Genomic DNA, 13,651 nt, shown 5'->3' with positions numbered 1-13,651 from the left:
AATATATGAATAGAAGCTCCTTGAAACTGTTTGTCTGCAGATTCTTAACACTTGGCCCAATGCAATAAATATTGTTCAAATGAAAACTGGTACAGAAAGGGCAGCATAAGTTTCAAAACTATCTTAATCCTTATTAAAATAATTTTATCAATATGATTTTATAAAATGAAAGCTTTATTTTAACAATATATTTAAAACATTACCTTCCAATATAATTGTAAAAAGTTAATGGTTAGAAGATGGAAGAACCAATGATTATTATATTATGCAGAGTTTTTAAAGAAACAGGATTTATTGACTATGAAGGTGAACAACGATCAGAGTAGCATATCCCACAAACGTATTGGTTATACCGTAAATGTATTAGTATTTTAATGTGCCTTAAAATATCTCTTTCTAATTCCTAATAAAATTTTCACTGGACACTTTAAGAAAATGTGATTTTTCAATATGCTGGAAAACTGAAGGCAAATACTTCACATTTTTTTAGCAAAAAAAATAAAAGGAATAAATATGTTTTAATTCAGAATTTTTCAGATTTTGCAAATATAGTATAGCATCATATACCAAATAGTACATAATACCTTCAGAGTGTCTTAGGTACCATTTTACCATTTAAAAATTAATATTTCTATAATAAGGATAATATGAATATGCACATTAAGTGAAATAAGTAAATATTATGAATAATCTCACAATAGTTAAAGTAAGCTTTTGCCACCAAATCGATTTAGTAAGCTTTCTAAATTTCAGAATTATGGAGAAAAAAATTGTGGACAGAAATATTGTTCTCCTTTGTTCCCAAGAGTAGCCCAAGTTCTTGTCAATCCTCCATTTGGTTTTTGAACCAGGAGATTCTGGCATTTGTAAAAACTCCCTGAAACAGACACAGAGCGAGTGGTCTCCTCTGACTTGGTGATGCTCAACTAGGTTGGAAGAAAAGGATAATCCAGCTGGGCCCTACTCTCCGCAGCCTGATTTTCCAGTCCCTGTGCACACCCCACTGTACGTTTGTCTTTGAATAAATCCTCCTTTCACCAATGTACAGCCCACAAGTTAAAAAAAAAATGAGTTAAGTATGCCAGGATTTTTATAAGTGTCATGTTTTTAACTGTGAGTATTCTTTATCATCACTAAAGACATCTGCTGACGTATCCAGTGCCTCCCCCACCCCCAGCCAAGGCAGGGGTATAACTTAACTTTTTTCTCTATACACACAATATGGGAAGACACTGAAGACAGACTAAGAAATGATGAGGCATGAAAACTGGCATCTGCCTTTGAAACGCATTTTTCCAACTCCGTGATAAAACAAGGAAGACCTAGAGTTATTATATGAGTTTATGCCTTCTACGTTCTTACTGAAATGTTGGCATTAAATTAAAAATTCTTTTTTTTTTTTTTTTCCGTTTTTTAGAGCTGCAATTTAGAGCTGGCAGTTCCCAGGCGAGGGGTCGAATTGGAGCTGCAGCTGCCAGCCTACAACACAGCCACAGCAACACGGGATCCGAGCTGCGACTGCAAACTACAACACAGCTGACAGCAACACCAGATCCTTAGCCCACTGAGCAGGGCCAGGGTCGAACCCACATCCTCATGGATACTACTAGTGGGATTCGTTTCCACTGCGCCACAATGGCAACTCCCAAATTAAAAATTCTTCATGGAGTAGAATAGAATTTAATATTTAAAAGTATAAACTGAATAAATGATGAATGGGTGCACCTGATCATGAATTTCATGGCTGTAAATCTACAGGTTGTTTTCATCAGTTATATCTACATAGTTTAAGTAGTCAGAAAATGTTGTGATTTGTTTGAAAAACAGCAGCTCCCAGCATAGTCCTCTTTTAGTGCTCTCTCAAAGGACCTGTCTGCTTCTGCCTCTTCACTGATGCGTCAGACCTCGTCCTTCTGTTCCTATATAACTTCCCTGATTGTGACTGTCTTCATTTTCTTCAGTTTCTACTTCTATCTATTGGCTTCTCACTCTGGAGGAAGAGAAATCAACAATCTCTTCTACCTAATCTACTTTCTGTCTGCATCCATTCTCCTTTTCCGACACACCTGAACTCGTACAATACACGTCTCTGTGTCTGCATTCTCTCATTTGATATAATGTTTTCGAGGTTCATCTAAGTTGCAGCACATAAAATGACTTTGTTTCTTTTTATTGCTGAATACTACTCCATTGTACGGCTATACCCCATCTTGCTTATCTCTTCAGTAGTTGAAGTATATTTAGGTTGTTTCTAATCTGGGGCTATTATGAACAATGCTATTAAGAAAATTCCCACGCAAGTCTTCGTGTGGATATACTTTCGTTTCTCTTGGGTACATAGGTGCAGAAGCCTTTATTATATTTTGTTTTATACTGTCTGTTCCCTCTGTCTTTCCCATTTTTTTCTACCTTTGTTTATTTTGGAATCTCTATTTCATCCTATTTCCTGAAATTGGCAATTTTTATTTGTCTTCCTATACTGAGTATAGGGCTAACAAGTTGATTGAAAGCTCTGGGTTAGTTATTTTTATTGTTAGTTTCATGGTCCCCTGACAAAATTATTGAACTGGAGAACCTCCCGTGTCTGTTTCTATCACTGACCTTTCACTAGGCAGGGTCCAATGCCCCAGGGAAGACTCTTAAATCTACGGCTGAAGATGGACAGAGAATGGACCATTGCACGTGGCTCTCTGCATTCAGTGTGATTCTGTTGCCTAGAATGTGTCCGGTCCAAAGACCATCCTTGTACCCTGGTCATACAACAAGCCTTCCAACAGCCAGCGTGGGATAAGGGACATCAGCCAGCTATGGGAACTGTCGGGAAGAATGGGGGCCTTTGAACCACCTAAGAAAGAAGACATCAGAAGCTTCCATTCTTTTTTTTTTTTTTTTTTTCCGCTTTTTAGGGCCACAACCACGGCATATGGAGATTCCCGGCCTACCGGGTCAAACTGGAGCTACAGCTGCCAGCCTACGCCACAGCCACAGCAACACCGGACCCTTAACCCACTGAACGAGGCCAGGGATTGAACCTGTATCCTCAGGGATGCTAGTCAGGTTCTTTAACCACTGAGCCATGACGGGAACTCCCCCATTCTAATTTCTGAATGAAATTTCTCCCTCTAGAAATCTGGTGTCTGTCTTTAATCAAAGTAAGAGAAAACTGGCATTTTAGACAATGATAAATTATTTGAATTTCAGCCCTTGAGTTTTCTTGAACCATTTGTTATTTGAGAGAGATGGTGGGATGTATAACCCAGTCTTTTATTTCATTAGCTCCACTTTGTGTTTTTACATGATGAGGAAAAAGAAAATGTTTTCCTCTTTGCACAAAACTCTGCGTCTTTACTAAGTTAATATTTAATTGCTATCCTCTTTTTTAAAAGAAATAAAAGATTGACTTAAGGGATATTCACTTTATTGATACTTCCACATCTTGCAAAACTATAATTAAAGGTAGATAATATTATCACATTATCTATCTCTTAAATATCTCTAAATATTAAATCTCTTTAATAAAGAAACATATACTCCTTTTAAGACTGATCAGGAATAATAAATCTTTCTCTAGATGAACTTACATTCTTTTGTGTGTCAACTACAATTATTACATAACTCGACAGTTCTATTTTTGCCTTATTTGCCAGAAAAATAAAAGTAGGATTCCAGTTCAACTGTAGCAATCAGTTAATTTTAGATATAAAGTAATGTTAGTTTCTTTGCCTCTATTAATATATTTTGCTGTAAAAGTGCTATAAGGCCCTATTTTTAATCTTTATTTAAATTGCTTCTTTTTGCCTACAATAGGTAGAATATAAAATTTAAATAAAAATGTGTGCCAAAGGATGAATTAAATTCAGTTTAGGAAGACAGCAGGTATGATTTCATCCAGGAACCTTTTATCTTCCCAAGGATGTGTGTTTTTTAATATAAGCTAGAGGTTTGGGGATTTATAAACATTGTGCTGATCTGTGATGGGAAGAACTGACCAAAATGGAATGTTTAATGCTCCTTGATTACAGCACAAATACTCGAATATCCTTTTCTTGTCTATACTGTAAAATAGCACACGACAAAGTCCCTTTGCAACACAAATGACTGACGGGGATACGAACTTGACCGAGGGCAAACTTTACTATGTTCAAATCCATGAAGTCCATATGTAATAAAATAAATCCAGGGAAGTATTCCCCTGGGTGGAAATCTTCTTGGTACTTGTCAAGTTCGACTAAGAAGTGGTTAATTGCTTACATGGGAAAGCTTTTTTTTCTGAACCTTTAATCAAATAATTTTTTGGACGCAGTATTCTTAAAAATGTGGGCCTATCTGGCCAGTGATGTTGCGCATCCAACGGTCTGGTCCGTTTCTGCCTTCAGTCATCCCTGGGTTTCCAGTGTGGTCTTGTTCTTTGGGGTGTGAACCCCAGGGACCACAGCCAAGGATACACAGATTCAGCAGCAGAGATGGCAGCAAAACTCCTTTCAGCACCTAAAGCGGCAGAGAGCACCTCGGAAAAACTGGACTATTTTCCACTGGCCTCGAAATCACTTCCTTGAGTGTCAAACTATGAATTGCATCAAGAAAACAAAAACCTATCCCATCATCTTTACGCTGCCTATGAAGCGCTTCTTTTCCATACACTGATTTCAATCACAAGTTGGTGTCATGATTACATGACTATTAAAATGCAAGTAAATTGATCTGAACCTCATAGTGGAGGTAATTTTTCAAAAGACCAAAAAAGAAAAAGAAAAAAAAAAAAAAGACTTGGCTAACCAAAATTTTGAAAAACTATGAGGTATCTGGAGAAAAAAAAATTCATGAATACAAATCATAAATTAGAATCATATAGTGTGACCAAATTAAAATGTGGATATGTTTTTGGTGGTATGCAGCCATCAGAAATTCTGTTGCATTTTAATAGGCTCTAGTGTGCTTTTAAAATTACTGAGCTCTTCTCTGGAAGGTTTTGGCACTGCTACTGGAGTTTTTTTCCTGGCTTCGGAATGGTCCACAATCTATCAAAAAAATTTGAGTTTCATGCTTCCTAACTCATCTTTGTTTCCTTCTTTCCAAATGCTAATATACGGAGTTCAAGGTGACATCAGGCTAAATTGCTGCCCGAGGAGCTTTTCTTATGTGTCAGAAGGTTACTTAGAATTAAGCTACTTCCTGAAAACCTATAAAAGGCATTCAGAGCCCAAAGTCCACAAACTCTAGCATACTTCTTTTATGAAATTCCTTTGACACAGTTTACTGGAACAGTTAAGTTTTTTTTTCTTTTTTTTTTCTGAAAATCGTTACTACATGTTCAGAGAGCATTCTTTTCCACTTCCTATGACATACTTCAGAAAGAAAGTTTCTAGGTTTCGGAATGGCTGTGTTCAATCAGAGTAAACATTAACAGAGGAAGATTTTGCTATTTCCAAACCTCAGATGTTGCGAGCTTTTGCGATTCGGTCCTGTAGATCCCAATGGGAACATCCCCGGTGGAAGAGCACAGCTTCTGATAAAGTCTGGCGTAAGTTCTGATCCACAAGTCATCCTCCGTGACCTTCATCTGTAACGCATATGAATCATTTACTACCAACTTTTTAAGAAATAAAACCCCCAGGGGTTGTTTTTCATTCCTTAAAGGTAGACGTTCCTGCTCTGTGAAACCTCAAAGTGACATTTCCTAAGTGCTTATCCGTGTATTCAGGTTATTTACCGTGTTCCATTTAAGACTCATCCCTGGGGTTCATCCAAACATAAGAAAGCAACCGCTCCATTTGCGGCAGCAAGGCCCTGTTTTAGTTCCACGTTTGTAGGCAGTCCCATGGGGACCCGACTGGGCACACTGGGGAGCCTGGGAAGACTCGGTTGAACGCTGCAGCAGCTAGAGGCTGCTGCTGGAATTCAGGGGACAGGGTCTGCGGGTGTTACACACCTGAACGTGCAAAGGGCACTGCGGTCTCACAGAGAACGGTCGATCCGAAGCTCGAACAGCTCCCTGCTGAGAAGGATGTGTGGCAAAGCAGCACAGGGCCCGCAGACAGAAGGCGCAAGTGCTGGTCCCGCTCTGCCCACCACGCCCTTGGACCGCCAGCGAGTCACTTCATTACACACCCTTGGAAGCACAGGCATTTACACAGCAAACGGGTTAAACAGCAGGACCGCTGTTTCCCGGCAGGACAACACTCTGTGCCAGACAAGGTTAATCTCAAACGCCCGCTAGAACAGGGCCCCTTGCTCTGCATCTCGTACAGAACAGCTACTTTCAGGACTGTCAATTTAAATAATGTTTTCCCTCGAATTTCTTTAAGGAATTAAAAACCAGGATGCTATTCTTTGAGCACACACACTAGAAAATAAATAAGTAAATGACAAAATACATTAAAGCCGGATTCAAAACTGCCTCTCAGAATCCTCTTCTATCCCAGAGATGACCAACTTACGGAGCAAAGAAACCCCGATCCGGGTGTCGTGTCCAATCCCAGCAGGAGTCTGGTGATAGAAATCATATAATCCTTCACAAAGGACTGCAACAGAAACAAAAGGTGCATTTATTAGGCGTAGGAAATAGGTAGAGTAACTGTGAATGGGAACAGCTTACCACAGCTTAAAGATTATTTTTTGCAATAAGCCATTAAGCCTCCAGAAAAAAAGAAATAAATATCAATCTTGTCAGTGTCCCAGGTACACATAGACAGTTAAGCAGTCCATGAAGAAGTATGGCAAAGGGTTATTTTCCATGATATCCTGCATGCTATTAGACACAATGAAAACATTTTTATATTTTTAATAACCAAAAATTATAAGCTGAAATAAAAGAGAATATTTAAAAAATTGAGGTAACTCACATTTGCAATGAAATATTTCAAGTACTTTTTTTGGTTTTTTGGATTAAGATTAAACTTTATGCTAGTAGAATACATTTCTAATATTTATAAACTAATGGGTTAGTTTTAGGTATCATTATGAGAATATTTTATTTGCTAACACCTATGATATATTCTGACATGTGGTTAGAACACTAGTTAATAGTTAGAGAATTAACTTAAGGATGTATCCCACTTCTTCAGTTTATTTGCAGCTCTGAGTGAAAAGAAAAATTTTCGACCCATACAAATGAATTTCACCATGGCACAGAACAATTTACTTCATGAATCCTATGAAACAACTGCCTTGAGTTTGATCTTCAGGTCAAGTGTGAACAAGTGAAACATTTAAATAATCACCTGGTTATTTGACACAGCAAAGACTTTAAAAACGTCACTGCATCATTTACTCAGTACCTCCAGACTACTTTGCCCATTGCTAGTTTGTTCTCCGACAGGCTAGTTTCAGAAAGCAAGGCATTTCCATGTGAGAAAGACCATAAGGAAACATAACAATTCCCTTTCTCAGGCCAAAGAAACGACACTTTGATTTCCAAAGTGTGTTAGTCTCCAACCAGTTAGGACAGGATCCTATTAGGGCCACCCAAACACGCTGTGACAGGCACCCCTTCTTAGCGTCATTCAATGTCCCTGGGAACACAGCATGGGCTAAAGAAGAAAGTCAAACAAGATCTCGGGACCCTAAAACTCTGACTGTCCAAAATGAAAAACAGGAAGTCCTCGTGGAGAAGAAGGCAAAATGAAGATTTGGCAAATGACTATATTAAATCATTTTAGAGCCAAATGTGGTAAGACAGCTAATGTTCACTGCATTTTTCACAGACACAGTCTTTGTCCACAGGCCATCTGTCCTATAACTTCATCAGAACGCAGACAAGAGTTAGGTATGAGCCAGAAATATGGACTGCCCCACTTAATATCACAAAATCCATGCATTAAATCGGACATAATCCGATCACAGAAGATTCTCCAGTCTTTCGCTTGGTATTTACGTAATGTTATTTTAGGCAATCACTTTTTAATAGTTGGTCTTCCAGATCTACAGAGATAAGAATTGATAAAACAATTAAAAATATGAAAGTGGACGTTCCCTCTGTGGTCAAGGATCATACTGCAGTGGCTTGGGTTGCTGCAGAGGTGGTTGCTGCAGCCCGAGGCAACCGGTACAGCATCCACTGCTGCCGCAGCTGTGGCGCAGGCTGCTGCCGAGGCTTGAGTGATCCCTGACCCAGGAACTTCCACATGATGCAGGTGCAGCCAAAACAGAAAAAAGCATGAAAGTCACCTGTGTTTCAAGTGGGGTGTGATGGGCAACGAGACAACAACAACAACAAAGATCTTTCCCGTAAGTTAAAAAGTAAAAAAGTACCCTAAGGAACTCAAGCATCATACAAACGCAGATCCATTTACCACAGGGAAGTGCTGGGTGGGGCCTAGTGAGGCTGCGTGGCCTGAAAAGGAGGCTTCACTCTGAATACTGGCTAGCTGAGCTTTCTTAGCTCTTGTTCCATCCATATATTCTGATTAATACTGCCTCTATTAAGAGTTTTCCTTGGGGAAGTAAATACAGCATTATCTAGGACAGAATTACATCAACAGCAGATCACTATATGATTGTAGTTATCAACAATAGCTCTTGAATATAAAATATAAGCACTTATCCTTAAGAAAACTGGCTTAAGTCATTAATCAAAAAATTAGATTGTATTTAGTATATTTTAAGAATACAAGAAAGCCTATTATATAATTGTAGAGAATAAAATGTCTTAAATTTCTAATCCTTTTTAACACAAATGAGGACTCTGTACCTATCTGAAAAAATGTACCACTAAAACATCACATGTGAGGTCAGGAGAGGGTAAATTGGCAGTTACCGCTTTGAAAATTACTGCCATAGTTCATTCTTTCTGCAGCAACTTCAGAAAACATACAATTTCCTGTGTCTTTTTGTATAACGAAAAGAGTGAAGCAAAAAGGAAAGGAAAGAAAAAAGACTACTCCTTTCCAATTCTACAGAATGGGTTTTTTTTTTTTTTTCACCTTAGCTTAACTGTAAGACTTTTTCGTTGAGTTGATTAAAATATAAGATCCTGTGGCTAAAATATCTGAAAACCACTGGTGCCCAGTAACGTCCAGCACTTGACTGCGACTGACAGAAATCCCTTCTGATCCGACGCTGGTCTTCGAAGAACCCTGCCCTCGAGCCCCCTCTTTAGGAGATGGGAAGCATGTGTGTCTGGTGATGGGGTTTGGAGGGCAAGCTCGGCTCTGAGAGCGTCCAGATAACGTGCCTGGCAGCTTTGGGCAGAACCGGAGTGTTTCTTCGACTCGGCTGAGGTATCCCGGCCTCCTCTGGCACAAGGCGATGGTTTGAGACGCGGCTGGAGGCGCAGTCGTGAGCATCATTGGCCCCACGGCCCGGAAAAGCTTTAACCGTCACCAGACTGGTTTATTCAGTCAGGCGCGGCAGGGAGTACACAAGATATGTGATCAAAAAATATGACAACATGCTTGGATGCTCGATTTGAGATTAAAGTTACCCAATAACTTAAAGTGTTATGAATATCTTTTTTCTCTGAACTGGATCTATGTAGAAGGTATCTGATTACTTGAATCAGAGTACATGAAATATTGCAGCTGTTCAGTTTCTGGCAGAGTTTTTAAAAAAAGACTAAAACATCTTCGTGTAAAAATAACATTGCCACAAACTTCTTAGCTGTGATAAAAGGACAGTGTAAAACTCTGGCTTTCAGGAACGAACTGCATGGATCTTAGTTGTAAAATCTTTCTCACATTTTTCTAAGATCGGCAATAATTAGCAGATGTTTAAAATGTCCTCGGTTTACTAGTTTAATGACACTGTTTGGTATCTTCTTCTCTAAAAATGTGTGTTCGGAAGAAGGCTTTTTTTTTTTTTTTTTTAATCTAGCACTTTTTTTAGCTTTTATTTTTAGTCTGGTAATATGCTTAGCATAATATACAAAATATATTAAAATGTCACAATAAATGTAGGACACTGGTGTCAAAGAATGCCTAAAATTATTTCATAGATTATCCTGAAAACTATTTTTTTCTCACGATGTATTTCATTGGCACATTTGTCATTGAATACATGTAATAAAATACTGGGTGACTTCCAGAGTCAGTTTTAATTTACCAGCTCCATAAGAAATACTGCGCACTCTCTGCATTATTTATTTGATAAAATAAAAGCAAAGTATAAAATCAACATTTGAGAGAGAAACAAGCAACCCCCGCATACCTGGTAAAGAAGTGTATCCAGCATGCTGATACTAAACACCCGCCCAGCAGCAAAAGGCAGTCGGAACATAAAGGCCAAATTAGAACCTCGCTCTCTCTCTTTCTGTTCAGAGATTTGAAAAAGAAAAATCTGTAAGCATCCTCGATTTTACGCTTTTCTGCTCAGTTACACGTTCCTAACGTATGTGAAGAGACATTTTCATTATACGGTTCTTAGCTAGGAATGTGTCATTACTTCACTTTTACTTGCATCTTTAATGTCCCTTTACTTTTCAGAACCAAGTCTTCTTAAAGTACCCACTAGTTAAGAAAGGTTACTCACGTCATAACATTGACCATTGATTTACTCTTCCACATACTTCTGAAACGGATTGGAAGTGACATCCGTAAAGGAACAAACACCATAAAATCATTCCATCGAATATAAAAAACCTAAAGCCACATGATGCACCGTAACACCTAGAAGACCTGAGTTGGGATATTCTCATTTGTGAGGAAAAAAAAAAATACAGCAGGTAGGAGGCATCACATGCCATGGTTTCAAGCTCTCTGTCATTTGAGTTTTAATTTGTCCATCAGCCTTTTAAATTGTGCGAGCCCCACCAAAACAATCTTCAGCTAAGCTTCTGCCAATGACAAAAATAAAGTGTGTGTTTGTGTATGCATCACAGTGTACAGGGGTTTCTTTTGAAAAATTCTGTTGCTGTTCTTTCCCATTAATAAATGAAGGAATTCCTCAACAGCTTGTATGTGAGCAGTCATCTCAAAACTGCTCTTTTGTTACCAACTTCCCTTTAATAGGAAAGACAGGTATGGCTAAGCAAACACAAAGAGCAGCCCTCCTCCTCTGAGGCAATGAAGGGAAGCCCCTGTTTCTAGTGAGGCAAATTTGGGAGATCTCCAGGGAAGGGAAATCTCCCATTTCCCCCTTTTAAGAACGGGTGCAGGGAGTACTGTTCCCAGAAGGAGCTGGAGCAAGGGCTGCTGCTGGTCGGGGTGACGGTGTTGGAGCGTCTGGACTCCTGGACATTCCCTGGACAAAGAGATGAGGTTGGGGCTCAGCATCAAACCTTTCAAGGAGCAAGAGGAGTTTTCCACCACATCCAAGGTCGTCCAGACTATCAGGACGCCCTCACCTGAGATGCAGGAGAAGGGACGATAGGCAAGGGGGCCCCGGTTCGCGTCTGTGTCATCACAGCACAACGCGCGATCTCGTTTATTAGCCCGGGTGTCAATATGCTTAGTTTGACAACCTCTGCAGGTGGTTTGGAGATGATGGCAATGAGCCATCCTTGTTACAGGGACAAGGCGTGACAAGAGCATCGTATCTTCAGCCCAAGTGAAATCAAGGAGTCAGAACAAAGTGCTGAGACCCTGAGAATGTGAAATCCAGCCTTTGTCAGGCGGGCTGGCTGGGAGACAGCAAGACTGTGGGCGCCACACAGGCTCCCCCTACAGTCTTCCTCCCCAGAACACGAGGGCCAGCCTCTACTATCTGACCGGGATCTTCCGAGCCAAGGAGCATCTTCTCTCTCCACTGCTTACTCCTCTAACAAGGGGACTGGGACACACAGAAGAGTACACCTTCACTCTCTGGCATTTTTGCCTCGTCCCTTACATTTTTAAAAATCCATTTCTGGTCTTTTTTTTCCTTTGATTGCAGACTTAGCTGCAGTAGAACTAGACAGAGAATTAATTTGTTCATACTGAGACTCAGAGAGTCGTGGTGGTGAGGAGGAGGCAGGGGAGGCTTGCAAAGGTGATGCAGATGTGGGGTGGGGGGCCGGGGGGGTGGGACAGGAGAATGTGCTCAACAGCCAAACGGATGGGCAGCAGAGGAGCCCAGTGCAAGGAGCAGATTCCGAGTGGAGGAAGATGTGGCACCAGACTGTTCTTAGTCAAGTGGGAGGAATGCCAACCAAAGCCACAATTTAGTAAGTAGAATAGGGTTTCATCCTCACTTTTTTTCCCTCTCAGTGTGTAACCATATGCTCTTTGGCTTTAAACATTTCATGTCAGGATTCCTAAACCCGTGTGTTAGCCCTCACATCTTTCCCGAAGTCCAGTTACAATGATTACCCCGAACATCTTTCTGTAAACTTAATCTCTTGCTTTACTAAAATGAATTCTCATCATGCTGAGTAATCTTCTAACTAGTCAATCAGAGTCAAAGCTACTCACTAGTCGATCGGAGAATCTCTGACAACCACCTCCACATCCTTCTCCTCAACCCATCCATCAAATTTCCAAACTCCTTCCTTTATCCTTACAACTACCTCAGAATTATTCCCTCTTCTTCACCCTACCGTTACAATACTTGCTGGGGCTTAAATCTACTGCTAATTTTCCAACCTCCGGTCTTTTGCAACTCCCAGTCATCCAACACGATGCTGCCGATTTGTCTTAGAAACAATTTCAATAGTGCAATGTTTGGTTCACATGTCTAAGGTCAGCTTACCCTAAGATTCAGACTTCCCTAAAGAACACACGTCTGGAGAACACAAAAGCAGGGCTTCTGCGAAAAGGCAACACATCTTCATGAAAAGAGATTGTCCTAAGAATGTCCTGGCAAACAAACCTGAGTCTGTTGCAAGCTCAGTGCATCAGAGACAGGGTGACCTTTGACATACAGTGTTTTCTTTCACCCAAATGGTCCCTGCTGAGCGATTTACTGATGGAAAAAAACACATACCCTAAATGCAGCCGCTTGTTCTCTAACTTTAATAAAGGTTTAACCACTATTTTTTTTTCGTTTTTTTTTTCCCCAATACTAGTCATTTATGATGGAGCAAAACCACTATTTTAAATGTCCTCTTTTATTACAAGCCTACATTTAGACAGATACTTCAGTTAAGTTACCTTACAAAGCACATTTAGTTGAACAAAATTTGGTTCCGTTCACACACTGGGTTTCCCAAATACAGAAGTATTATTTCACCTTCAGAGCTTACACGGAAGAAAACGACCTTTCTTCCCACCTACACACATCTGAACCCCACTGTGAAGTACCATGTTATAGATCATTCATTATTAAAGGTCCCAATCAAACACAAACTCATTCATTCACTCATGCAATTCATCACTTAACAAGTAACAAATCCATGCGCACAGTCTGTGGACGGCATTACCCTCAGTGTCAGGGTCACAGAATTCCTGCACAGAACTCGTGAATTCCGCTAATGCAGAATTGTTTTGAGTTGAGTGTGAGCTAGGCAGCAGTAAACAAACACAGGTACTTTCCTTGCCCACAGAACTCACCAGTAGTGAGTGAGGTCAACAACAAACATAGGCAAAACCCTGCGGTGTGTGTATAAGAAAACTAGAGGAGACACCTCGGTAACAGGCAGAAAGGGCAGCTTGTTCCCTTGCTGATGACAAAGCTGAATTAGAAGTGGTGTCTAAGCTGAGACCCAAAATAGAAGTAGGAATTAGACAGAAAAGTTGGGAAGGTGAATGATAAGAAGAAAGTGATAAGCAAAAGGTCCAGCATGTGCTAGAAGCTGGAGAGG

The 13,651-nt window shown here is 40.0% G+C and overlaps 1 protein-coding gene across 50 annotated transcripts in view; it reads right to left on the bottom strand.

The window, feature by feature from the left end:
* The window catches only part of KCNT2 (potassium sodium-activated channel subfamily T member 2), a 339,459-nt gene that overhangs the window by 30,668 nt on the left and 295,140 nt on the right, over positions 1–13,651 (bottom strand). For 49 of the 50 annotated variants that reach the window (XR_014817188.1, XR_014817189.1, XR_014817194.1 and 46 more), the window contains 3 exons: positions 10,144–10,245; positions 6,438–6,521; positions 5,432–5,560 (listed from right to left, as the gene is read on the bottom strand). Coding sequence is in view for 33 of the 50 variants with exons in the window: in XM_084978993.1 (XP_084835119.1) it covers positions 5,432–5,560; positions 6,438–6,521; positions 10,144–10,245 (315 nt within the window). In the remaining 17 variants the exon portion in view is untranslated. The remainder of the gene's footprint in view (positions 1–5,431; positions 5,561–6,437; positions 6,522–10,143; positions 10,246–13,651) is intronic. The other variant, XM_084979004.1, reaches the window with a different exon arrangement.

The sequence above is a fragment of the Sus scrofa genome, chromosome 10 (assembly GCF_054392235.1).
Source record: "Sus scrofa isolate SSC_HxYL_T2T_F1_AM1 chromosome 10, Sscrofa_HxYL_maternal_Yorkshire_Landrace_v2.0, whole genome shotgun sequence".
NCBI lineage: Eukaryota > Metazoa > Chordata > Mammalia > Artiodactyla > Suidae > Sus > Sus scrofa.
Note: the sequence above shows the minus strand (reverse complement) of the source record. Positions and strands in the feature narration are given on the sequence as shown.